General features: G+C 51.2%; 1 protein-coding gene across 1 annotated transcript in view; it reads right to left on the bottom strand.

The window, feature by feature from the left end:
- The window catches only part of LOC126426668 (uncharacterized), a 399176-nt gene extending 394871 nt beyond the window's left edge, over window positions 1–4305 (bottom strand). Inside the window, exons 1-2 of the mRNA XM_050088552.1 lie at window positions 4215–4305; window positions 3769–4114 (exon numbers count right to left, since the gene is read on the bottom strand). Coding sequence (XP_049944509.1) covers window positions 3769–4114; window positions 4215–4305 — 437 coding nt within the window. The remainder of the gene's footprint in view (window positions 1–3768; window positions 4115–4214) is intronic.
- Between the last annotated feature and the right edge of the window lie 22357 nt (window positions 4306–26662).

Raw genomic sequence — 26662 nt, 5'->3', positions numbered from 1 at the left:
GACATACCAGAAGAAGCTATTTGGGATGAGGAGCCGCGAAGGATTAGCCGAGCGGTCTGAGGCGCTGCAGTCATGGACTGTGCGGCTGGTCCCGGCGGAGGTTCGAGTCCTCCCTCGGGCATGGGTGTGTGTGTTCGTCGTTAGCATAATTTAGGTTAAGTAGTGTGTAAGCTTAGGGACTGATGACCTTAGCAGTTAAGTCCCATAAGATTTCACACACATTTGAACATTTTTGGATGAGGATCGGTATGATTATAGCAGCAACGACCTTCTCTCCAAGTCACGATCCTTACAAGCTGTGTGCCCATTACATGCACTAACTTCATAGAAAAATTTTACTGCTTTTAAACAACGTGCTTGAAAAGAAAATTATCCTGAAATCCTGACAATGCATTGCTATAAGTCACTGTGGTCTTTCTCTTTCTTCTCGTCAGTGGTGGCCCTGATGACTTCATATTTAATATTCTTTTTCTTGACGTCTTTCTTCTGTGGTGTGGTTTTCGCTCGATGACGCGTGACAGCAAGACCTTGTTTCGGTCGCAGCCTCCGACGGTGGCCGTCTTGCGCAACGGCTGTGGCTTGCGAGTCGTCAATATTTGGCTCCGGGGTGTTGTCAGTTGCGTTGTCTTGCTGGCGAGGCGGTGATGCTTGTTTATTTCCTCCTTCGGCGCGGTGTTGCGCTTCGGAGCCAGCAGGTTGTCTACTTGGTACTTCCTCGTACTGTTCGCACTGTATGGGCTGTGCACTCGATGCGGTTATTGCAGCTGTGACCTCAGGCTCAGGGTCACATTTCTGTGAAAGGTCACTACCAGCTGCGTCACTATCTGTTCGTGGCGGTATAATTCCTTGTGCGGAAGTGGGAGCCAAATCGACCTGCATTTCATCTCCTTTTACCACTTCCAACAGGACTTGGCTTCGGCTTCCTGGCAACGGGTGTTTCACAGGAAGAGTCCTCATCAACATTTTTTTCAGTGTCCTCTAGAGGACGCTTTTTAGTGGGAGTCTCGCTGTCACGGGACGGAATTTCAGCAGTTAATGCAGGTTTTGAAGGCGGAAAGTCATTAACATTAAGTGCAACATTTTCAGACGTAGTAACAGGATCCACGACAGCCGCCGCCTCTGTTGTATTACTGGCTGGCAACAAATCGTTGAGTGTTAATTTCCGGCGTTGCGTAAGGTTATTTGTTAGCACAAAAACACGGCGAGGGCAGTCCTGACTCGTTACATACATGACATGTAGGGGTTTGCCCTGAGTAAATAACATGCGCCTTGTGCCCGTCAACAAAGGTGTGGGAGGGAATGTTTGCCTTCACTTCCATCTCCACGGAGCGAATGCCGTTAAAGCACTGCAGCTTGAAATGCGAAGCCCACCTTTCGTCGACTATTTGCCTGACAACCCCACACTTTGAAAGGACATCTTTAATTTTCGAGTTGTCTACTTCTACCGGAATATTAAAAACCCTAACATTTCTAATTACAAACTCCGAATTCCTGAGTTTTACAGTACTTGTAGTACCATCACGGTGTATAAATTCCGTTTCATAACCAAATTTTTCCAGAAAGTGGTCTACACTCACGGAATCGTTAAACTTTACAAACATGCAGTATTCATCAGAGTCTAGCTGCATGGTATGAGCAGATTCAGGATGAAGCCCAAATACCTCGGTAATCTAGTCGTGTATTTCCAGTGCAGAGGGCTGTACTCGACGGGTGTACTTGTCGAAGGTGAAAATCACGGTGTTTTTTCTCACGGAGTTTGCCACGGTGTTCTGCAGCGAAGAAATTTCGGACAACGCCGAAATCCCAACAGCACTACGTAGAAAGACAACATGAACGAAGACCAATAGCCAATAAACAGTCACGAAACACGAAAACACTGGCGTAAACACTGAACGTTCACGGAGCAAACTTGAGGAGCGTGCGACCGCGGTGACAGCTAAAGCCAGACTGCTGGCTTACACGATCTGTTGGTCTACCAATGTGGACTGTCCAAGTATCTGCAACGAATGGTGAACCACTCGTAGTGATGTGAGGCAGTGGCGTAAAAAGATTCTAGCTGACAGGGCGGTTGACGAGTGTCACTCTAAGTGACTGGCGACCGCTTTCAAACCAGACGCAAATTACCGATGCCTGGCAAAGCAGCTCCATTTGAACCAGCCGCCTAGCAATCGTTCGGAAGGCGGCCGCACAGACTCGACATTTGGAGTCGGCGGCCGTCGTTCACACAGACACACACAGCTGCGCGTCTTGCGTGGGCCAAACCACGCAGAGACGGACAGTGGCTGGGTGGACCGACGGCCTATAGAGGATGCAGTTCAAGCCACTGGTGGTTCCATGGTGTCATAGGGGTGTTTCTGTCGCCGTGACTTGGATTCAGTCACCAAGGTTACTCTGAACCTGAACCAGCACGTTTATTTCAACATTGTCGGTGACGAAGTGTTGCCCTATTCTCTGGACACTTGCGTTGTAGAAGGTGACACACACAGTCGTGTTCCCAGGGCTGCGTGCATACACTCCCGGTTTCACGACCACTCGGGCGCCCTACAGCACCTCGAGGCGACCTCTAGACAACCCGGTCTCAGAGCCGCAGACGTTGTACGGTACTGTCTGGAACAGCGGCTGAGACGTGGCAGCCGACATCCCCACACACTGGTAGCTCTGCGGGATCTGATGCATCAGTGGGGGGCCTCGGGCAGGTGCTGCGTATCTGAAGAAACTTCCGGAACTTTCTTCCCCGCCGAGTTGACGAAGTCTTCGAGGCTAGAGGCGGTAATACCGTGATGCCATTTCATGATCCTTGAAGCAAAAGTTGGCCTGAATGTGACTGTCTTACTATAAGTCAATGACGTACGGAATGAATGGGAATCATGCACCAGCTAGTTGTACTTGACAAGTTTATTCGAATCCTTACCTAGGTTTAAACAGATATAAACCTTTCTTCCTTGCAAGAAGTAGTAACGTGTGTGAACTTACTGTGTGAAAAGAGAAAACAGGTCATAAAGCTCAGTCAACACTAAAATGACCCATATAAATGCTAACGTATAGCCAGATGGCTTAATGAACAGTAAAGCAAGGTAAAAGTGTGAATAAACATCTGACGTGCCACTGGTTGGCTGTTCGATTCCTATGGCTTCCATAATTTTACTGTTGCTGACTGCTGCCATGTTAGAGATTTTAATTACGTATATACAGCAAATGTTGTGGAGTATTACTGTAATCTGGTGGTGCAGGGTGTCGGCTCTATAATTGCTTCTTTCGAAAAGTAATTAATTTAGCCACTTGCAGTGTTTATGGTTCACTTTTGAACTAATTTACAACTAACAACGATACCGAGCTACAGCTGTTGTCATCTCAAACGACGCTGTACTTTTATTGATTTTTGATAATACGGTTCGGAAATAGGAAAATAAATTCAATTTTAGTAAGGCAAGCAGTCTCGATGAAAAGCTTTTTTTGTTCGTTACCGCTTTCAGTCTGTGACTGTCATCATCAGATCATTTACTGTCTGCTGTAGCGACATGCGGAGACAGAGAGCGGAGAGAGACGTGTGCCACGAGGCACATTCCATTGACTGCTCGGTGGAAAGTGTCAACAGAAGAGGCGGCGGCAGAAGGTATTACCGCGCTTCCTCTTTGGGTCACAAATGTGCCCTTATTGACAGATAGTTAGTATCGCAAAATAGGAAAAGTAGGTGACAGCATTGAGAATAAATTTAAGGAAAGAATTAGTTGTACGGTTAGTAGTAATGGCATCGAGTGGTCTACATACCTCGGTACACAGCGGGAGTCGATACAGTCGTCAGCGATCCAGCAGTCGAGCTCCTTGACGAGTTCGAAGGATTCGCCCCACGTGAGGCGGCGGAGCTGCGCCAGGGCGTCGGCGCACCCCCCTCCCACCCACGCTCCAGCTGCTGGCGGCGGCGGCTGTCCGTAGGCCCAGAGGCGGGCTGCCAGGCGCTGCGCAGCTGAGAGCGCGGGGGGCGGCTGCTCCGGGCTGTCGCACGTTGAGAGCCGCGGTGGCCAATCTGCAAAACGCTCTTCAGTCACCTCGGGGTCTGCACTCTGACTCACGAGCTTCCACGGGCTACTCATATGCTCATCAGTACCAGCAGCTACTGAAAGTGAAAGACTGAGAGAGCTGCAGCCAACGATAATGGACACGGCGTGAGGTGTGCTGCACACTTTCACAAGCAAAAGGTCAACAAGTCAGCTGACTGTCAGCACGGCGGCCACTGCTGCGGCTCCCCTTGGAGAGGAAGCGGGCAGAGCTGCGCCGACAGTACAACACTGGACACTCTGCCGTCATTCCGTATGAGCCCAAGTTCTGACTGCAGCATCGGTGTGGGCGGTCCGTGCATCGAGGCCCTGAGCAGAGCGGAGAATGCCACGTTGCACTCTCGCCCATCTCACGGGGAGCCACTCGGTATACAATACGTGATTGGTTACACTGGTCGCAGCTGTTACATTTCTGAGTCCTTGAGACAGCTCGCTTGCGATATTTTCGACATCCTTTCAACAAAATAATTTAATGTCGCATGTCAGCCATGCTGTTCTGCCCCAGCTTGACAGAGTTAGCACCGCTACCACAGGAACGTGCGATGCACCTGGCTAGGCGCAGACAGTAATATTTAAGTCAAAATCACACTTATCGTTAACTGGTTTGATTGGCGAGATTGGGAATAAGACTTATGGTCTCACGTTGGTGTCAGAGCTGGCAGTGCGGGGCTGGAGAGGAGACTCCAGGCTGGCCGAGAGGCAGCTGGGCTGCAGGCGGCAGGGCGCTCCAGACTGGAGCGGCAGCCGGTGGGAGCCTTTCCTGGCGACTTCAGATCTCCAGTCCAGGCTGGGCCGTGAATGACGACCCCGGGCATTCTGTACTCTCATCTCCTGGAGCGCCGCACACTTAGCCTGTCTCATCACAGTCTATCTGCCAAGTACTGCGTCACAGTCAAGTAACTGCAGCCTGAAAAGCTGGAATTCCCAATGATGTAATCGGCATGCCACTCTCCTTCTCGCTTTAATCTCTGGGATCCGCCTCTGAGCTGTATTTTCCTCTTAGCTGTAGCCGTGTTTACCCAGGGTATCTCGCTAGGTAAGTAGCAGAGGCTCTGCCATTCGTTGTTCTGTACACTTCCGAGGCAGTAGTTGCACTTCTGTCTCTTTGTACTTGTGTGGGAACGTTCAGCGCTTACGGAGCAGGGAGAAAACAAATGTACAAATGTAATGGCTAAGTACTCATCAAATGTTGAGATCATTTTTGAAATAATCGAACTGAAATTGTCGACCGATATGCGAGTGCGGTTGACATACGGTTCCTCGCCGCAGATAAAGCAGCAATGAAGGCACTGAGTGGCAGAGAGTGGCTTTGCACTAAAAAGCGCTGATCTCTTCTCACCTGCCAGAAAGTTTACGCCAGAATCTCTGGACACACAAAAGATATTCTGCATGCTTATTCCCTCACGAGGGACTCACGTCTTTTTGAGCAAATGCGTGATAAAACCCTCAGTGTGTTAGACTGCAAAATGAAGCAAAAGGAAAGAAGAAAGCGTAATGTCTCTGTGAAGGAACAGACGGTTAGCCCGCGCCTCTACACTCGTCAGATCCGCTTCGCTAAGGGAGTCCAGCTGAGGCTATCTCGGCGGTGAGCTGACCTCGCCGGTAAACATTCTGAAAGTTCCGTACCCGCCCAGTGAGACTGCTAATTCTGATGACGTCTCTCGCTGTCGGTGTGGCTACCGGGCTGTAAACATACAAACAGTCGCTTCTGATGGGACTGTGGGCAGCTGCTACTGTTAACCGAAAAATCGGGATGCCATTGCTGTATGCCACTTGTAATTAACCACTGCGAATGTTCGAGTAATGCATACCTGATATCAATGAACGTAATTGACTCGTACAGAGGGAAGTCCACGCTCCTGACCTAACACGGAGACCTCCGCCTCGTCGTGTCTGAGGGCCGACTGACTCACTTGGCGCTCTCCGTAACCTGCGACGTACAATTGTATGACTCGGTGTTTCTCGTATATTCTCGCGACAGCCTGTCCCCGCCAACTGTGTAGCGATACCTGAAGCTTCCCGTACTGGAATAAGGCTACAGTTACGGCCAATGCCTCAGGGACTTTCCCTGACAATTTCTGTAACGAAAGGAAACTACTCCTATTGTGATTAAGCGAAAGTGTGTTTACGGCCGACTGGCGCGCCTCCTCCACGTACTCCCCGACCTGTGTGTCTGGCTGCAGGCAGGCCGGCCTCCCACGCAGCGGGCCACGGCCCCCACCCCCGCACTGGACGACTCGCGCCGTGGGCCGCTCGCGTTCTCCGGCCGTGGGAACACACTCCAGCCACAGCCTGGAACCTCTAAAGTCTGGAAACTCTACATGCCCCAGAAAAGAGCTGGTTGTGCAAATTACAAATGAATGTAACAATCGTCCACCGTTTCTGCCTCGCGTGAGACCATTTTATCTGCATTTTCAGTTTTTATCGTATGATAAACTTTAAGTTGTTCAGATAGCAAGCGTATGTATGAAAGCATTACGCAGGGACTGTTAAGGTTCACTTTGTCTTCTGAACCGCCGCGAGGAAGTTTATGGGCATTCCTACAGCAGGCAGGAGTGATGGGAAAGATCGCCAGTAATATACTGGCGGAAAAAAATAGCAGCGCAAAAAATATAATTAGTCTGAAGTAATGAAATTGCGGGAGTACATCTCTCTAGATGAAACACCTTAAAGCTTCCAAGGGAATTATGAAATTCAGAGGCCGCCGCCTCAGCTCGAGTTAAGGCAAGCGTAAACAAGCCGAGGTAAGGCATCCTCCAGGTGTGTTAATGTAAATGGACGCAAAAGCAACATTTGCATTTCCTGCTTCACTCCTACCAATTACCCATTTTGTTTTCCGTGTTTGCTGTTAGCTAAGGGTAAAGGCACAAGCTGTACATGCCTTGGCATGTCAGATCTAACGCCATTCGACGCCCACATTTTGCCTACCGTGCTAACACAACACTGGCTGCAGATGCCAACAGGGGGAGGGACTGGAGCTATCAAATGCTGTCGACAGCACGAGGCTACGGAGCGTAGCTGAACTGCTTAGTCGACGAGTAACTCACGGTAGTGCTACAGTGCTAATGGTGTTGATACAAAGCAGAGCAATGGCAACGATAAACAAAGCAAACATTGCGTTATATCTCCAGTAACAGTAGCCCAAGTTGAGATTCCGTCAGAAAGAAACCCAAGAAATTTCGCTGAGTGAGAAAGAAGTGGCGGATGAAGGATTAGGCTTTCTGCAAATGAGTCAGTGGAATGGGTCGTGTCGTGTGAACAATGTACAAAAGGCATATAGTGTTGATGATACGTGCACGGCAATAGAAAGAAAGTGTTGCTGAAACAGGTGTGGTGTAGTTCATCGCCACTGTCGGACAGGGAGCCCCAGTTGCCGTTTCCAGTGAAACGTACTGAAGGACAGTCGCTGTCCTAGGAGTTGGTACTAAACGTAATTTTGTATTTGGAAAATCATCCGTGGCATACGAAAACAACAATCACGAATATACACTACTGGCCATTAAAATTGCTACACCAAGAAGAAATGCAGATGATAGACGGATATTCATTGGACAAATAAATTATACTAGAACTGACACGAGATAACATTTTCACGCAATTTGGGTGCATAGATCCTGAGTCATCAGTACCCAGAACAACCACCTCTGGCCGTAATAACGGCGTTGATACGCCTGGGCATTGAGTCAAACAGAGCGTGGATGGCGTGCACAGGTACAGCTGCCCATGCAGCTTCAACACGATACCACAGTTCATCGAGAGTAGTGACTGGCGTATTGTGACGAGCCAGTTGCTCGGCCACCATTCACCAGACGTTTTCAATTGGTGAGAGATCAGGAGAATGTGCTGGCCAGGGCAGCAGTCGAACATTTTCTGTATCCAGAAAGGCCCATATGGGACCAGCAACATACGGTCGTGCATTATCCTGCTGAAATGTAGAGTTTCTCAGACATCGAATGAAAGGTAGAGCCACAGGTCGTAACACATCTGAAATATAACGTCCACTTTTCAAACTGCCGTCAATGCGAACAAGAGGTGACTGAGACGTGTAACCAATGGCACTCCATACCATCACGCCGGGTGATACGCCAGTATGGCGATGACGAATACACACTTCCAGTGTGCGTTCAGCGCGATGTCGCCAAACACGTATGCGACCATCATGATGCTGTAAACAGAACCTGGATTCATCCGAAAAAATGACGTTTTGCTATTCGTGCACCCTGGTTCGTCGTCGAGTACACCATCGCAGGCACTCCTGTCTGTGATGCAGCGTCAAGGGTAACCGCAGCCACGGTCTCCGAGCTGATAGTCCGTGCTGCTGCAAACGTCGTCGATTTGTTAGTGCAGATGGTTGTTGTCTTGCAAACGTCCCCACCTGTTGTCTCAGGGATGGAGACGTGGCTGCACGATCCGTTACAGCCATGCCTGTCATCTCGACTGCTAGTGATTCGAGGTAGTTGGGATCCAGCACGGCGTTCCGTGTTACCCTCCTGAACCCATCGATTCCATATTCTGCTAACAGTCATTGGATCTCTACCAACGCGAGCAACAATGTCGCGATACGATAAACCGCAATTGCGGTAGGCTACAATCCGACCTTTATCAAAGTTGGAAGCGTGATGGTACGCATTTCTCCTCCTTACACGAGGCATCATAACAACGTTTCACCAGGAAACGCCGGTCAACTGCTGTTTGTGTATGAGAAATCGGTTGGAAACTTTGCTCATGTCAGCACGTTGTAGGTGTCGCCACCGGCGCCAATCTTGTGTGAATGCTCTGAAAAGCTGATCATTTGCATATCACAGCATCCTCTTCATGTCGGTTAAATTTCGCGTCTGTAGCACGCCATCTTCGCGGCGTAGCAATTTTAATGGCCCGTAGTATATTTTGAAGAAGTTCGCAGAAATATGACCGTTAGTGCATAAGAAAAACTACGGTTATTCAACAGACAAGACGCACTTGTCACAAAAACTGATGTTTTCGCGTTTCGAGGATGCTCGATACAATTTACGGGATGTAGATGCTGGTGACCTACTACGTCATCCACATCAAACTGCGCCCGACATACATATAGTGATTTCAAGAGGAGCGGTGGATGTTTGCTTAACGCCAAACTGTGCTACAGAATTGTAGGACAATGAAATTTCAAACGAAGCTTGACGATGCACAGCATACTACGGAGTCGGCCCAGAAACTTGTAGGGCCGTATTCAAACTTACCCTATCGTTGAGTAAGGAATTTGTTTTCAACTGCAACCAATCTGCATTTGAAGAGGAAACACATATGAAAGGGACCCTGGAAATTAAAGGTATCAAGAGAATTCTGTCAAGATCATGGAATATCAATTCGTATACAATTAACTGACTCTTTAACCGGATGGTAAATATGCTGGAACGCTATTCATTGCTCTGCAAGAACTAAGAGTTGCTTTGCGCCCCTCGATTCTTTCTCATGTGAGTGACTTTGGTAAGGGCAGTAGGGGATATTTACACCATAGCAAGCAAGAGTGGGAGAACGGGCGTTAGATAACTGCAACTATAGTATGAACACTGCATTTGGTTAATAGCTCGTCAAAATAAGTTGCTTTTGTTTCATTCGTAGTCTGCGTATAAAAGTCATACTCCTAAAGAACAAACTATCGCTCCTGGAAAGAGTGTGACATTGCAGTTCATACCACCTGGAACCACCAGATTAATTCAACCTCCACATGTTTGTCTTTTCTGTGCGTACAAATTATTGCACTATCTGCATCAACGCCTTAAAGGACAGCCAGTTTCACGGTAAGCTGTTTCGCATTCGGTTGCACGCCATCACTTTCCATCAGTTCTCGTCACCCTGTTACTCCAATGTGATTTCTGAATGCATTCTTCAAGAGTGGATGCCTTGCACGCTTCGTAGCTGCCAAGGAGCTCGTCTTTGATCTCGATGGTGCGAACCTTTGTGATCATTGAGACGCGCCATTTTTATTCGGTTTCCATGGTCCTAGTTAATGGTTTGTCTCTAACATTTCTTGGATGTCGACGATGTCCATTTTGTGAGGTGTAATACATGCACCCCATAGAAGGTTGATCTCTGCGCATCCCAGACTCTCGTTTTCTGTGGACATGGTGCGTCATCACCAGTTAATATTTTTCTGGTCATAATTTTCACTTTCGAGTAAGCCTTACTAAAGACTGTTCCTGCGACGTCGGACTTAACAGTTTCCTTGTAAGTCATCTAACAGAGAAGTTTAAGAAGCGTGGGGAATCTACTGGACATAAGAATGCTTTTTTAGCTTTATCAGTCCTTGGAAAAACAGAAATTATGCAACATCTTAGCTTTCAGGAAAAATACAGAAAGACAGAACGGCGATATAAGACAAACTCGCTATGTTCTTTCCAAGATAAAGTTCTGCAGTGAGTCTGAACTTGCGCTACGTGTACATGATGAAACAGTACAATCTAACAGTCCTAGAATACTTAGGGAACGGGTAAATTTCACTTCCGCGTCAGCTGCGGATGTGAAAGAGCACGTCAACAATTCTGCTGTCTTTTAGGTGCACCCAGCGGTATACAGAAGAATTTATTGGACTGTACGTTACATGTGTGTCAGGACGAAGACAGATCTCTGTTAGCAGATGAAACATCTGATGTAGCTTCTAAATTTCAGTTACTGGTAGTATTTCGTTTTCTGTTAACTGCTGAAGAGCCGGTTGAAAGATTTTGCATGTTTTCAAATCAATCGCGTATCAGTGGTACCTCCTTGGCTGATTCAATTAAAGATGTACTCGCCGATGTTGTCCAAGAAACGAAAGAAAACGTAATATCTGAAATTTATGATGGCGCCAGCGTCATGCGTGGCCATCATACAGAAATCCAATCAACTGTAATATAAGGACATAATTTCGTGTATTACGTACATTGTTATGAACACTCACTGAACTTAATTTTTGCGCAAGTGACAAGTCGAAACAAAAAAATGAAGCCGTTTTTCAGAACTACTGCGGAGGTAGCAATACTTTTCTGTCATTCACCTCGAAAAGTGGCTGTTCCAGATGCAGTTGTGAAACAAAGAATCCCACATGGATCAGCCATTACATAGAACTTTAAATCGTGAAAAGTGCTCACAGTTAATGTGAATAGAGAGGACACTCCAGAATGTCTTAAACACGTTGAAGATACCAGCAGCCAGACAACAAATGTAAATCAAACATGTCGTCTAAGGATAAAACTCTATAACACAAAAATTTCCTTTCGGTTAGGGATATCTTATAAAAATAAATAGCTGACAAACCCAGCAATGTACAGCTATTCATTTGGCAATTTTCTATGAGAAATGAAAACAAAAATTGAACTGCGTTTTTCTGTAATATCGAAAAAATTCATTTATATGTATTCATGAAAACACTTAAAATTACGAAACGAAATATGCATAATTTGCAGAAGTGTAAGCACAGCTTATTTTCATGTCTGGACCGCGATTCTGTAAACGCCTGCATAGACTCTTCACAGCCCTACAGGTGGCTGTTTTCGCCTACAGCCGTTTGCGCTTCGCAGCTGAAAGATGATGAAAGCTCTGCCAGGTATCGGGGATTTCTCTTAAGTGGACTCCACTCTGTGTGTGTCTCAGCTCTAACGAATAAATGTATTAAAAATTCATACATGACGCCACATCTCCTGATCCTTGCGTCATGCAATGACACGACTTCGCAGGTACATTCGCTGGTGTACGACGGTACTGTGTGCAGAATGTGCTGCGAACAGAGGTGGTAGGGAAGAAGCAGTAAATTTAGACGTCATACACTATGAGGCAATCTGTCGTGCATCTCACTGTTTACGACGTTATGTGTCCTGAACTATGATAGATGAGTAGTTATTACGCCCACAGCAATTCATTTTTGGCGGTAAGAGATGTGTGTAGGAAGTTTGGTTGAAATCGGTTCAGGAGGGGATGTGGTACATCTGCAAACCACACACACACACACACACATCCATTTTTATAATATGTATGTATGCCCTACGTGAACATCTAGTACAGCCAATTCCAAAAATATACCACTGGTCGCGTCTCAATAAAGCAAGCAGCAGCATCATTCCGAAACGAAATTTTTAAAATTAGAGACAATGTTAATGATATCACAGAAGAAACAGAGGTTTGAATTCTGCAGCCACTTGTTGCCCTCTAATTTACTCAAACACCGCTTCTTTCTTTCATTGAAAAATTAGTGTCCTGAAAATGTGCTATCTGCTGTTACGCAGTCCTATCAATTTTTTAAGTAAAGCTGAGTTAAAAACAGAGCTACAGACCATTTATTCTCGAAATAGGTTTCAAGAAAAAAAAAAGCGCAGGAGCCCTTATAAAGCTTGTCATTGAAAACAATCTGCAAGAACCTTTTGGCGACGTCAGGAATCTGCTGAAATTAGCGGCTGCTGTCCCATGAGAAGCTGTGAAGCAGAGACGTGTTTCCACACGTTGTCGCGGATCAAACAGTTTCTTAGAAGTACCAGAGATGAAGATAGGCTGTCTCATCTTGCCATGCTATCTATTGCAAAGAAAACGATTCACAGGTTTCCAAATTTCAACGACAGAGTCATAGATCCATCACGAAAAAGGAAAGGAGGATGGTCTTTTTCTATACGTCTACAGGCGATTCAACCCTACGAACGTTGTCAGGCTCATTGTAAGGTAATTTTACAACTACAAAAATATTTTACTTAATTTAGGAAATTAAACATTGCAGTGAAGGTAGTGAACTCCGTCCCAGCCACGTCAGGCGTCAGCCACCGATGTCTGTGCTGTACCGCTAAGGATACGTCCTCTGCACCGCGATGACACAACGGCGAATGTTAATTTCTGAAGCGCAGAATGCAGCCCACCATTTTCTCTTATCACTCGGAACTTTCCACTCCTCATTGTGCTTAGCAACGATCGAAATTTTGTTCTTAGTTTGTATTTCATTTTCTTTCTTATCGATGTATCGCTGTACGTTAAGTAGTTAAGAGCCGTTTGACATCACTATATTCATTGTGAATTGTTTTTTATTGTAATATCAATGTCCACGATTATGTAGAATACAGAACTATGGAAAATACGTAAAGGGTGCTATTATGACGAGGTACAGCAGAAATTATGCAAGAAGGTGCTTTGGTTTTAAAGAATCTACTCGTTGTATTTCACAACATCTTACTTCTATCTATTCTCACACATATGAAAAACGTTTTGGGCTCAATTCGCTAATATAGATGCTTAATTTACCGTCTTTCCAAATCGTACTTTGTGATATTTTTCACATGCAAAAGGTTATTACAAAGTACATTGACCGAAAAGGGTGAAAATGAAGTGCAGTTTGTCCCCAAGGCGGTCCTTCACTGTCAGGGAGAAAACGTATAACCTTTGATAAGAGCATATGTAAGCCAAGGCGCCTGCGCGTGAGTGAAAACTGCACTGTGCATAACGTCTTGTCAGTCTGTACTGCACGAAAAGCACTTACCTTCATCAATACAGTACTTCCATCGCACCAAATCTTCAACGCGCCTGATTTTATAGATTCTGCCAGAGTCAGTAACATTGTTGAGGTGCCAGCAGACGCAGTCCAGCACCGAGTAGGTGCCGTTTGCTGCAAGCAGAGCTGCCACTGTGGCAATTACGCCCGCCGGCTGCATTGTCCGCTGTCGACACTAGGGAGCAAACAGAAGCAGTGCGCGCCGCAGGGAGCGCGCGCTCAATATGACGGCGGGCGCAGCGGAAGTCTGCCGCAGGACGGCCAAACCACGGGAAGCGTGGCGTGACGCCTCTCCTCCGGATGACCGCCGTATTCCTGTTTGCCTGGTGAGAGTTCGTGAAAGTCGTCGAGTAAAACAAGGAAGTGTTGTAGTCATTGTGCTGTTGCTAATCTATAAAAACGATTTAGGAGGCAATCTGAGCAGCCATTGTTTGCAGATGATGCTGTCTTTTAGCATCTAGTAAAGTCATCAGAAGAGCAAAGCAATAGCAAAATGATTTAGAGAATTTATCGGTGAGGTACGCAAAGAGGCAGTTGAACATTAATTTTTTTTTAATTAAATTTGTGGTAAGAACTTGTGCGATCAAACTGCTGATGTCATCGGTCCCTAAGTTTACAAACTACTTAACCCAACTTAAACTAACTTATGATAAGGGCAACACACACACCAATGCCCGAGGGAGGACTCGAACCTCCGACAGGGGGAGCCGCGCGAACCGTGACAAGATGCCACAGACCGTGCAGCAACCCCGCGCGGCTGTGGCAGCTGATTCTAAACAATGAAAAGTCTTGTGTCACCCACATACGAACTAGGACTCCGTTATATTTCTTTTGCTCGATGAGTCACACAAATTCAAAGGGAGCCATTTCAGCTAACGCCAAGGGATTAGAATTAGGGCCAACTTAAATAGGAACGATCAAGCAGAAAATCTTGAGTGGAAGACGAGCCAAAGTCTGTGTTTTGTTTGCAGGATGCAACAAGTCCACTAAAGAGACTGTCAGCTAGGGGTGCTAGAAGCACGCTCCGTCACACACCACTTGCTGGCATGCTGAGCATTGTTGTAGATTTACATGAACATCTCCCTATACTCGCAATAAGTCACAATATGGTGCATGGCGGAAGCTGCCTTCCACCACTACTAGTCATTTCCTCTCCTGTTACGCTCTTAAATACGGCAAGCGAAAAACGACTCTATATTTGCCCCCACGGACACCCTAATTTCTCTGTATTAGTGCTTCTTGCGCAAATGGACGTTGATGCCCGTGAAATCATTCTGCAGTCAGCTACGAATATCGGTTCTCTAAATTTTTTCTGCAGTGTTCCTCGAAAATAACATTGTCTTCCTTACAGGGGTCCCTATTTGGGTTCACAAACCATCTGTACAACATGTGAGTGTTGTTCGAATCTACAGGTAACAAATCTAGCTGCACACCTATCAATTGCTTCGATGTCTTTCTTCAATAGGACCTGGTGCGGATCCAAAACACTCAAACAGCACTCAAGAATGGGTTGCACTATTGTCCTATATTCTGTCTTCTACAGATTAACACTACGTTCCTAAAATTCTCCCACTCGAAGTCGTGCATTCACCTTCTCTGCTCCATTCTTAAATGCTCATTCCATTTCATATCGCTTTTCAACCTTACACAGAGATATTTCATCGATGTGACTGCTAATGCTATATTCCACTATTTCTACGCTTAGATCCAACTACCATTCATCTCACCATCTAGAAATTTGTGTAAGTCAACTTGTACCGTCCCACAGTCACTCAAGAATTACATCTCCCCGTACACCACAGCATCATCAGTTCATCCTGTCTGTCAGATTATGTTCTGCAGCACGCCAAGCTGTCTCGAGTGCAATGTAAGAGGTTCTGTTATCAAGAAATTTTTCTACCACTCACATGTCTAGAAACCTATTCTATACGCTCGTCCATTCGTTAACAGACTGTACTGAGGCACCTTAGCACTTAATCACTGTGGACTGCGAGCCAAATCGCTGCCTCAGGATCTGTCAGTACTTTTCTTCCGGTGTCGTATTACAGCAGACGTGCGCTCACCCTTCCCTCCCCACCCCAATCCCCCTCCATTCCCCTCCACCACACTGCTCTCGCCCCATTAAGGATCGCTTCAGGTCTGTATACAGTAGTGAAAAGAACGTTGCGAAGTGCTATCATGAGGGATGGGCCAAAAACCAAATATATTCGATTACACCTATGTGTTTTTTCAGCAGGGTAACAAATTCCAGGTGAAATGTATCAGCAGGCCACAGACTACCTTCCAGATTTATCAGACCTGCAGTCTTTCTATTCAAAATGGTTCAAATGGCTCTGGGTACTATGGGACTTAACATCTGAGGTCATCAATCCCCTAGAACTTAAAATCACTGAAACCTAACTAACCTAAGGAGATCACACACATCCATGCCCGAGGCAGGATTCGAACCTGCGACCGTAGCGGTCGCGCGATTCCAGACTGAAGCAATTATTCAAAAACAGTCTTAATCGCATTTATTTTTATTATATCGCCAATCGGTTTCAAGCTGACGTAGGGGTCATCTTCTGGGCGTCTACACCGTGAAATTATAGATATCCGTCAGAAAGACTCCATTATACAACAACTGAAATTACGCAAATTTTAACACGTTACCCATTGGTCGACTGCTGGTGGTGTCACTCCTGTCTACATAACTGAGGAAACTATGCGAGACTAACCCTTCGTATGGGCTTAAATAGCGTGCTGAGGTCACGTGAATAGATGGTAACACCCCCAGCGGCGACCAACGGCAATAAATACAGTTTATTATATGTAAATACTAGTCACCTTGGTTTAACATAAATGTGACAGTAAATAACAGAAAACGGAACCATTGCATTTAAAAAGAGTTACAATTATACTGTTAATCATAAAATAATAACATATGTTCAGTAGTCAACTCGTAAAATTCGTAAAACTATATTACATTATGTGCCATAATATAAAGTAAAACAATTTGTGACACACAAAAACTGGTGTCGTCTTGTATTATAATATATCTATTCGTAGATGTGCGTAGAAAACATTTGAGTCAATTACTAAGACGGCTAATACGGATGGACTACAGAGCCCTCTACTCCTTGTGGTGAGGACGCCGTTGCCATGGATTACAAAGCGTATATCAGGCATCCTCTAGTCTGTGCAGCGAGGACGCCGTCGACATGGTAGCAGCGGGTGTGCATATATGGTGTTATCTTCGCCCTGGTCACGGCGTCCGTTGCCATGGTAGAGGTATGTCATGGCTCTTCATTCACAGAGAAGATGTCACCTATTTGAGATTATGGAAATATCGACAATCAAGGATAACCTAAAAACTCTAAAGATAGGATAAAAGTTTATGGTACGTTTGTAGTACCGATCAAAGGAATTAAATTATTGAAATAATAAAAGGAAAAGTATCATCATTGTGTACAAATACTATTTTCGAATAGATCGAAATTTTTTTTATCGTGGCTCTATTTTTTCTTTCAGCATCGCTGCCGGATTCCGTTTATTATGTATAAAAATTTCCAGACTCTCTAGAATATCCTTCATAGGACCTTCAGTATCTTCAGATTATCCCTTATACTGATTTCTGCATGTTTTTCCATATCTAAATGCTGTCCAAAGAGTGATTTATTACGTGCTGTTCCAGTAGTATGTTCTTTAAATCTGGTATTAAAACTTCTCCCTGTTTGCCCGATGTAAATTTTGCTACAGTCTTTACAAGTCAATTTATAAATTCCTGATTTAGGAAGCATCTTGTTTTTAACATCTCCTATACTATGCCTAAGACTATTAGCTAGAACCGCTCGGCCACAGCAGCCGGCAGTCTTTCTATTATTATACTCAGATATCAGAGCTTCCTCAACTCACCAAGTCTCGGTTAAGTTGTAGATGTGTATCGCTTTTCACCAACACATATAATTTGAGTGTTAGTCTATCTAAACCCGTGAATGTAGATCCAGAACCCGGCAGTGACTTTGGGATGGCTGTAGAAGTAGAAAACTTTCGAAGTGTTTTTGGCACGAAAGGACTATCTGTGTAGCATGAGGGAGTATTCAAAGAAGTAGTTGACAACAGAGTGTGGTGCATTTAAATCACCAACCGACATTGAAATGTATGGGAGGAGAGTTTCAATAGTGGATATATAATAGGAAGCTATGATTGAATTAACTTCAGGGGATATGCGAATTTAAATAAAACATTTGGGTGTGGGGAATTTGGGTGCTTTATAATACGTGTTAGCGACTGCTACAGACGGGCTAACATGCTGGTATCTGAATGTGGGAGGAGCAGGTTATAACTTCATGTATTCTCCCTGTGCCAGGAGAGGCCATTAGTATCAAGTCCATTGAAGCAGAATTTAGGGATGGTATATCTACTCATATATGTGCTACTTTCTGGACTGAACACTGTACAAGCTGAATTTAACGCTAATATAAAGCAATTTCCCGGAAAACAATGCTCAACACAACGAGTATAGAATGTATAAATGTAAATAAAGAAAATACAAAATAAATTGTTCTCTCTGTCCCACCGCATCCCAGCCCGCACCATTGTACTGCACACAAACGTGCCATGAGCCAGTGCTTACTCGGGAGTCTCCAGCAGTGTGCGCGAGACGCCTCTGTGGCGCACGTGTCGGCCGGCAGTGCTGTGGCAGCTGCCGCCGCGGGCCCCACGTGGCCACTGGCTGGCTGGATGGGGAGCCGCCAGAGGAGACCTGCAGAGGCGGGGCCGCAGCCAGCAGCCAGCAGCCAGCAGCCAGCAGCCAGCAGCCAGCAGCCAGCAGCCAGCAGCCAGCTCCCCACCCAGCCAGCCACGGCCTCCACAGCAGTGCTGGCGCCACAGCTGGTGGTGCACGCAGGAGGGCGGCCGGCAGTGCTGTGGCAGCTGCCGCTGCGGGCCCCACGTGGCCACTGGCTGGCTGGATGGGGAGCCGCCAGAGGAGACCTGCAGAGGCGGGGCCGCAGCCAGCACCCAGCAGCCAGCAGCCAGCAGCCAGCAGCCAGCAGCCAGCTCCCCACCCAGCCAGCCACGGCCTCCACAGCAGTGCTGGCGCCGCAGCTGGTGGTGCACGCAGGAGGGCGGCCGGCAGTGCTGTGGCAGCTGCCGCCGCGGGCCCCACGTGGCCACTGGCTGGCTGGATGGGGAGCCGCCAGAGGAGACCTGCAGAGGCGGGGCCGCAGCCAGCACCCAGCAGCCAGCAGCCAGCAGCCAGCAGCCAGCAGCCAGCAGCCAGCTCCCCACCCAGCCAGCCACGGCCTCCACAGCAGTGCTGGCGCCGCAGCTGGTGGTGCACGCAAGAGGGCGGCCGGCAGTGCTGTGGCAGCTGCCGCCGCGGGCCCCACGTGGCCACTGGCTGGCTGGATGGGGAGCCGCCAGAGGAGACCTGCAGAGGCGGGGCCGCAGCCAGCACCCAGCAGCCAGCAGCCAGCAGCCAGCAGCCAGCAGCCAGCAGCCAGCAGCCAGCTCCCCACCCAGCCAGCCACGGCCTCCACAGCAGTGCTGGCGCCGCAGCTGGTGGTGCACGCAGGAGGGCGGCCGGCAGTGCTGTGGCAGCTGCCGCCGCGGGCCCCACGTGGCCACTGGCTGGCTGGATGGGGAGCCGCCAGAGGAGACCTGCAGAGGCGGGGCCGCAGCCAGCAGCCAGCAGCCAGCAGCCAGCAGCCAGCAGCCAGCAGCCAGCTCCCCACCCAGCCAGCCACGGCCTCCACAGCAGTGCTGGCGCCGCAGCTGGTGGTGCACGCAGGAGGGCGGCCGGCAGTGCTGTGGCAGCTGCCGCCGCGGGCCCCACGTGGCCACTGGCTGGCTGGATGGGGAGCCGCCAGAGGAGACCTGCAGAGGCGGGGCCGCAGCCAGCAGCCAGCAGCCAGCAGCCAGCAGCCAGCAGCCAGCAGCCAGCTCCCCACCCAGCCAGCCACGGCCTCCACAGCAGTGCTGGCGCCGCAGCTGGTGGTGCACGCAGGAGGGCGGCCGGCAGTGCTGTGGCAGCTGCCGCCGCGGGCCCCACGTGGCCACTGGCTGGCTGGATGGGGAGCCGCCAGAGGAGACCTGCAGAGGCGGGGCCGCAGCCAGCAGCCAGCAGCCAGCAGCCAGCAGCCAGCAGCCAGCAGCCAGCAGCCAGCAGCCAGCTCCCCACCCAGCCAGCCACGGCCTCCACAGCAGTGCTGGCGCCACAGCTGGTGGTGCACGCAGGAGGGCGGCCGGCAGTGCTGTGGCAGCTGCCGCTGCGGGCCCCACGTGGCCACTGGCTGGCTGGATGGGGAGCCGCCAGAGGAGACCTGCAGAGGCGGGGCCGCAGCCAGCACCCAGCAGCCAGCAGCCAGCAGCCAGCAGCCAGCTCCCCACCCAGCCAGCCACGGCCTCCACAGCAGTGCTGGCGCCGCAGCTGGTGGTGCACGCAGGAGGGCGGCCGGCAGTGCTGTGGCAGCTGCCGCCGCGGGCCCCACGTGGCCACTGGCTGGCTGGATGGGGAGCCGCCAGAGGAGACCTGCAGAGGCGGGGCCGCAGCCAGCACCCAGCAGCCAGCAGCCAGCAGCCAGCAGCCAGCAGCCAGCAGCCAGCTCCCCACCCAGCCAGCCACGGCCTCCACAGCAGTGCTGGCGCCGCAGCTGGTGGTGCACGCAAGAGGGCGGCCGGCAGTGCTGTGGCAGCTGCCGCCGCGGGCCCCACGTGGCCACTGGCTGGCTGGATGGGGAGCCGCCAGAGGAGACCTGCAGAGGCGGGGCCGCAGCCAGCACCCAGCAGCCAGCAGCCAGCAGCCAGCAGCCAGCAGCCAGCAGCCAGCAGCCAGCTCCCCACCCAGCCAGCCACGGCCTCCACAGCAGTGCTGGCGCCGCAGCTGGTGGTGCACGCAGGAGGGCGGCCGGCAGTGCTGTGGCAGCTGCCGCCGCGGGCCCCACGTGGCCACTGGCTGGCTGGATGGGGAGCCGCCAGAGGAGACCTGCAGAGGCGGGGCCGCAGCCAGCAGCCAGCAGCCAGCAGCCAGCAGCCAGCAGCCAGCAGCCAGCTCCCCACCCAGCCAGCCACGGCCTCCACAGCAGTGCTGGCGCCGCAGCTGGTGGTGCACGCAGGAGGGCGGCCGGCAGTGCTGTGGCAGCTGCCGCCGCGGGCCCCACGTGGCCACTGGCTGGCTGGATGGGGAGCCGCCAGAGGAGACCTGCAGAGGCGGGGCCGCAGCCAGCAGCCAGCAGCCAGCAGCCAGCAGCCAGCAGCCAGCAGCCAGCTCCCCACCCAGCCAGCCACGGCCTCCACAGCAGTGCTGGCGCCGCAGCTGGTGGTGCACGCAGGAGGGCGGCCGGCAGTGCTGTGGCAGCTGCCGCCGCGGGCCCCACGTGGCCACTGGCTGGCTGGATGGGGAGCCGCCAGAGGAGACCTGCAGAGGCGGGGCCGCAGCCAGCAGCCAGCAGCCAGCAGCCAGCAGCCAGCAGCCAGCAGCCAGCTCCCCACCCAGCCTGCCACGGCCTCCACAGCAGTGCTGGCGCCGCAGCTGGTGGTGCACGCAAGAGGGCGGCCGGCAGTGCTGTGGCAGCTGCCGCCGCGGGCCCCACGTGGCCACTGGCTGGCTGGATGGGGAGCCGCCAGAGGAGACCTGCAGAGGCGGGGCCGCAGCCAGCACCCAGCAGCCAGCAGCCAGCAGCCAGCAGCCAGCAGCCAGCAGCCAGCTCCCCACCCAGCCAGCCACGGCCTCCACAGCAGTGCTGGCGCCGCAGCTGGTGGTGCACGCAAGAGGGCGGCCGGCAGTGCTGTGGCAGCTGCCGCCGCGGGCCCCACGTGGCCACTGGCTGGCTGGATGGGGAGCCGCCAGAGGAGACCTGCAGAGGCGGGGCCGCAGCCAGCACCCAGCAGCCAGCAGCCAGCAGCCAGCAGCCAGCAGCCAGCAGCCAGCAGCCAGCTCCCCACCCAGCCAGCCACGGCCTCCACAGCAGTGCTGGCGCCGCAGCTGGTGGTGCACGCAGGAGGGCGGCCGGCAGTGCTGTGGCAGCTGCCGCCGCGGGCCCCACGTGGCCACTGGCTGGCTGGATGGGGAGCCGCCAGAGGAGACCTGCAGAGGCGGGGCCGCAGCCAGCAGCCAGCAGCCAGCAGCCAGCAGCCAGCAGCCAGCAGCCAGCTCCCCACCCAGCCAGCCACGGCCTCCACAGCAGTGCTGGCGCCGCAGCTGGTGGTGCACGCAGGAGGGCGGCCGGCAGTGCTGTGGCAGCTGGCGCCGCGGGCCCCACGTGGCCACTGGCTGGCTGGATGGGGAGCCGCCAGAGGAGACCTGCAGAGGCGGGGCCGCAGCCAGCAGCCAGCAGCCAGCAGCCAGCAGCCAGCAGCCAGCAGCCAGCTCCCCACCCAGCCAGCCACGGCCTCCACAGCAGTGCTGGCGCCGCAGCTGGTGGTGCACGCAGGAGGGCGGCCGGCAGTGCTGTGGCAGCTGCCGCCGCGGGCCCCACGTGGCCACTGGCTGGCTGGATGGGGAGCCGCCAGAGGAGACCTGCAGAGGCGGGGCCGCAGCCAGCAGCCAGCAGCCAGCAGCCAGCAGCCAGCAGCCAGCAGCCAGCTCCCCACCCAGCCTGCCACGGCCTCCACAGCAGTGCTGGCGCCGCAGCTGGTGGTGCACGCAAGAGGGCGGCCGGCAGTGCTGTGGCAGCTGCCGCCGCGGGCCCCACGTGGCCACTGGCTGGCTGGATGGGGAGCCGCCAGAGGAGACCTGCAGAGGCGGGGCCGCAGCCAGCACCCAGCAGCCAGCAGCCAGCAGCCAGCAGCCAGCAGCCAGCAGCCAGCAGCCAGCTCCCCACCCAGCCAGCCACGGCCTCCACAGCAGTGCTGGCGCCGCAGCTGGTGGTGCACGCAGGAGGGCGGCCGGCAGTGCTGTGGCAGCTGCCGCCGCGGGCCCCACGTGGCCACTGGCTGGCTGGATGGGGAGCCGCCAGAGGAGACCTGCAGAGGCGGGGCCGCAGCCAGCAGCCAGCAGCCAGCAGCCAGCAGCCAGCAGCCAGCAGCCAGCTCCCCACCCAGCCAGCCACGGCCTCCACAGCAGTGCTGGCGCCGCAGCTGGTGGTGCACGCAGGAGGGCGGCCGGCAGTGCTGTGGCAGCTGCCGCCGCGGGCCCCACGTGGCCACTGGCTGGCTGGATGGGGAGCCGCCAGAGGAGACCTGCAGAGGCGGGGCCGCAGCCAGCAGCCAGCAGCCAGCAGCCAGCAGCCAGCAGCCAGCAGCCAGCTCCCCACCCAGCCAGCCACGGCCTCCACAGCAGTGCTGGCGCCGCAGCTGGTGGTGCACGCAGGAGGGCGGCCGGCAGTGCTGTGGCAGCTGCCGCCGCGGGCCCCACGTGGCCACTGGCTGGCTGGATGGGGAGCCGCCAGAGGAGACCTGCAGAGGCGGGGCCGCAGCCAGCAGCCAGCAGCCAGCAGCCAGCAGCCAGCAGCCAGCTCCCCACCCAGCCAGCCACGGCCTCCACAGCAGTGCTGGCGCCGCAGCTGGTGGTGCACGCAGGAGGGCGGCCGGCAGTGCTGTGGCAGCTGCCGCCGCGGGCCCCACGTGGCCACTGGCTGGCTGGATGGGGAGCCGCCAGAGGAGACCTGCAGAGGCGGGGCCGCAGCCAGCAGCCAGCAGCCAGCAGCCAGCTCCCCACCCAGCCAGCCACGGCCTCCACAGCAGTGCTGGCGCCGCAGCTGGTGGTGCACGCAGGAGGGCGGCCGGCAGTGCTGTGGCAGCTGCCGCCGCGGGCCCCACGTGGCCACTGGCTGGCTGGATGGGGAGCCGCCAGAGGAGACCTGCAGAGGCGGGGCCGCAGCCAGCAGCCAGCAGCCAGCAGCCAGCAGCCAGCAGCCAGCAGCCAGCAGCCAGCAGCCAGCTCCCCACCCAGCCAGCCACAGCCTCCACAGCAGTGCTGGCGCCGCAGGAGGGCGGCCAGGGGGGTGTCACGCCACAGCGTGTGGCCCGCAGCAGTCAGCACTTTAATGTTCATGATGAATTACGTGTAGTTACTGTAACTCAGCGGCAGTGTTTTATGAAGCAGCTGTTACTGTACATAATTTTTTTAGTTCCTATTGTTTTACCTTGAAGTTTACTTTTTGCTGATATGTAAGGTGTCTATTTTTGAAGAAAAGACATGTGTAATGCAGCACACTGTAAATAACTAGCCACATCTTACAATATTCATTTAAGGAAATCCTTCTTTTTCATCATTTACTTCTGGCTAGGCATTTGTAGTGATTAGGTTCTTTTCTATGAAATAACAATGATATTGTTAAGAATCTTTTTTTGTAAAAAAAAAAGATCGATGTGTATTTTTTACTATATTCAATTTCTATACCATTTAAGCCAGCCGGTGTGGCCGAACGGTTCTGGCGCTTCAGTCTGAAACCGCGCGACCGCTATGGTCGCAGGTTCGAGTCCTGCCTCGGGCATGGATGTGTGTGATGTCCTTAGGTTAGTTAGGTTTAGGTAGTTCTAAGTTCTAGGGGACTGATGACCACAGATGTTAAGTCCCATAGTGCTCAGAGCGATTTTAACCATTTATACCATTTAATCACACATATAATTTCACATTTAATTCCATATACATTATTAAATTAATAAAATATCTGCTTTTTCCGTTTAATTATGTGCCATATTTGCATTTAATTCCATGTACAAATTGAAAACTAATAATAAGCACTCTGTTTTGCCAGTCAACCACTTTTTCTTTTCTAATTTGTTTTTGCCTGTACATAGTATTCGTAGGTGAAAAAAGAACCACACATATACACGTGCACACATGTAGGCACTGAAGAGTAAAAGAAATTGGTTCATGTGCCACAGACTTGACTAATGTCTGAAGTAGTGCTGGAGGGAGCTGACACCTTCAATCCTGCAGGACTGTCCATAAATCCGTAAGAGAACCAGAGGGTGGACATCTCTTCTGAACAGCACGTTGCAAGGCGTCCAACATATGCTCAATAATGCTCACGTCTGGGGAGTTTGGTGACTAGCGGAATTTTTTAAATTCAGAAGAAACTTCCTGGAGTCACTCTGTAATAATTCTGGACATGTGGGTTGCCGCATTGCCCCGCGCTGGAATTGCCCGAATCAGTCGGACTTTACAATGGACATGAATCGATGCAGATGATGAAACAGGATGCTTATGTACGTGTCAGCTATCAGAATTGTATATAGACATATCAGGAGTCCCATGTCACTGCAACCGAAAACGCTCCACACCATTCCCGAGTCTCCAGCCCCTCGAACGGTCGGTCCCCTGCTGACATGTATTCATGAGGTTGTCTCCATACCCTTAAATAGTCTTGTTTGAGGCACAGGTCAATGTCCTAACGGATTATCAGAAGAAATTACACAACTTTTGGCGCCAGAGGTAACTCCATGTTAATGTCTCGTTTGTGATCTGTGTCTAGAAATAAGCCATGGAAAATCGGGGAAGTAGTTACAATGAAGAAAGTCCGATAGATCTACTTGCTTCCTGGATGTTCTGTAAGAAGCCTTTGAAAAGCTGGTTGGCGCCGAACTGTCGTCTCACCGGCTTCTGAGCGGTACGAGCTACTGGCAGCTCGCTTTCGGTGCAGGGAAGGCCACTAAGAATGCCGCAAATGCAGTACAACAACTTGTCTGTGCAGCCGCGTGAAAACACGTAGTGGGTGCCTCGGAGGCTGACGGCAGCTGACGGTGCCGGCCGGCGCTGTCCTCTCAGGCAGTGGGGACTGACCGCTCACTGCCGAGGTAGCCGCCACGGCTGCGGCATCGTGCTAAGCGTCCTGGAAGACCGGCGCGAGTTAACCGAGCTATCAGTGACTCCAGCAAAGGCTGCACTTTCTTCCTTTTGCGAGCCTGCATTTGCACAGCCTGGGTCCGCCGTCTGATACTTTTCTGCGGACCTCAGTGCTCCTTCCACTCAGTGCCCTCGGCCCCCGCCTCAGCGCGGTGTCTGGCTGCGCAGCTGACGTCACGGGCAGCGCTGCCCGTGCACTGCCGCGTGGAGGTCTTTTGTCATTTTTTGTATAAGATACAGCTGTAATCACTTCTCGAAATTATAATACATCAAATTTACGGATCGAAAATTATAAAATTTTTAATTCTTGAGAAGAAAAAAAAAGCAAAGTAGGAATGATTGGTAGTTGTGGCCTCAACAACGCTGGTGAGGAACGCGGTCTCAGATCGTGTCCTCGAGCCCGACCTCCCTGGGCGGCGCCTCCCATTATTAGTTTACCACATGAGATATTTCGCGCCTCGAATGTCACGGGACCAGTCATCTTTGGCATAGCTGTTCTAATGTCTAAATGTAGTCCAAGGAAGGACAGAAAAGACGATAGAAAGAAGCACAGAATGTGGCAAGGTATCCAGAATTACTTACCCTCCAAGGTCGGCTTGATGGTATTACTTGCAGTAATTACCATCCACCAATTTACCCATTGCTCACAAGCCATACTGGAGAACGTAGTTCATGTTCTCCAGTTGGGCTGATCACACAGCAATACACAAACTTTGGCACAGCCAACAACTCCCACTTGTTCTGCAGGGTGTAAATAAACCAAAGAGTGTGGCTGAGGCTAAGGTTCAAAGATGTTGCATTTGGACGGAGTTTATTTTTGGTCAACAGTAGGATTCTGGAAAACTGCGTACTGATGACGCTAAAAATAAAGAGTGTGTCAAAAAGGACTTTGTAGCTTTCGAAATACAGAAATACATTGAGATATCTTGCAGAGTCGATTGACGTGTTAGTTTGTAGCAAAGAACCTCAACTTTCACCTAAAAGTCTCATTTCGTTTCGATGTGAATACCATCTATGATGCGGGACACATCCCACTGGTAGTCGACTTCCCCTTCCCACATTCACTGTAGCAAAAATTACGAAACTTGTGCAACAGCAGCGTAGATTCGATTTTCGGGTCGGCCAAATTGTTTGCTACCGGAGGAACATACGCGCGGTCTTTAATGAAACCACCGAACAGTTATTGCAGAGTTCGTTTCATGGTACCAGGACACACAGCGGGCACGCTCCACCCCAGTGAAAGCAGCCATCTTAACTGTGGACAACGCTGGCGTTCCTGCTGGTGGAATGGGGCACTGATGGACTGAAGTACATGCAGGTTGATTGCTGCATAATCACACACCTACCGATTCT

This window comes from Schistocerca serialis, chromosome 11, assembly GCF_023864345.2.
Source record: "Schistocerca serialis cubense isolate TAMUIC-IGC-003099 chromosome 11, iqSchSeri2.2, whole genome shotgun sequence".
NCBI lineage: Eukaryota > Metazoa > Arthropoda > Insecta > Orthoptera > Acrididae > Schistocerca > Schistocerca serialis.
This window is presented reverse-complemented; position numbering and strand designations above follow the sequence as displayed.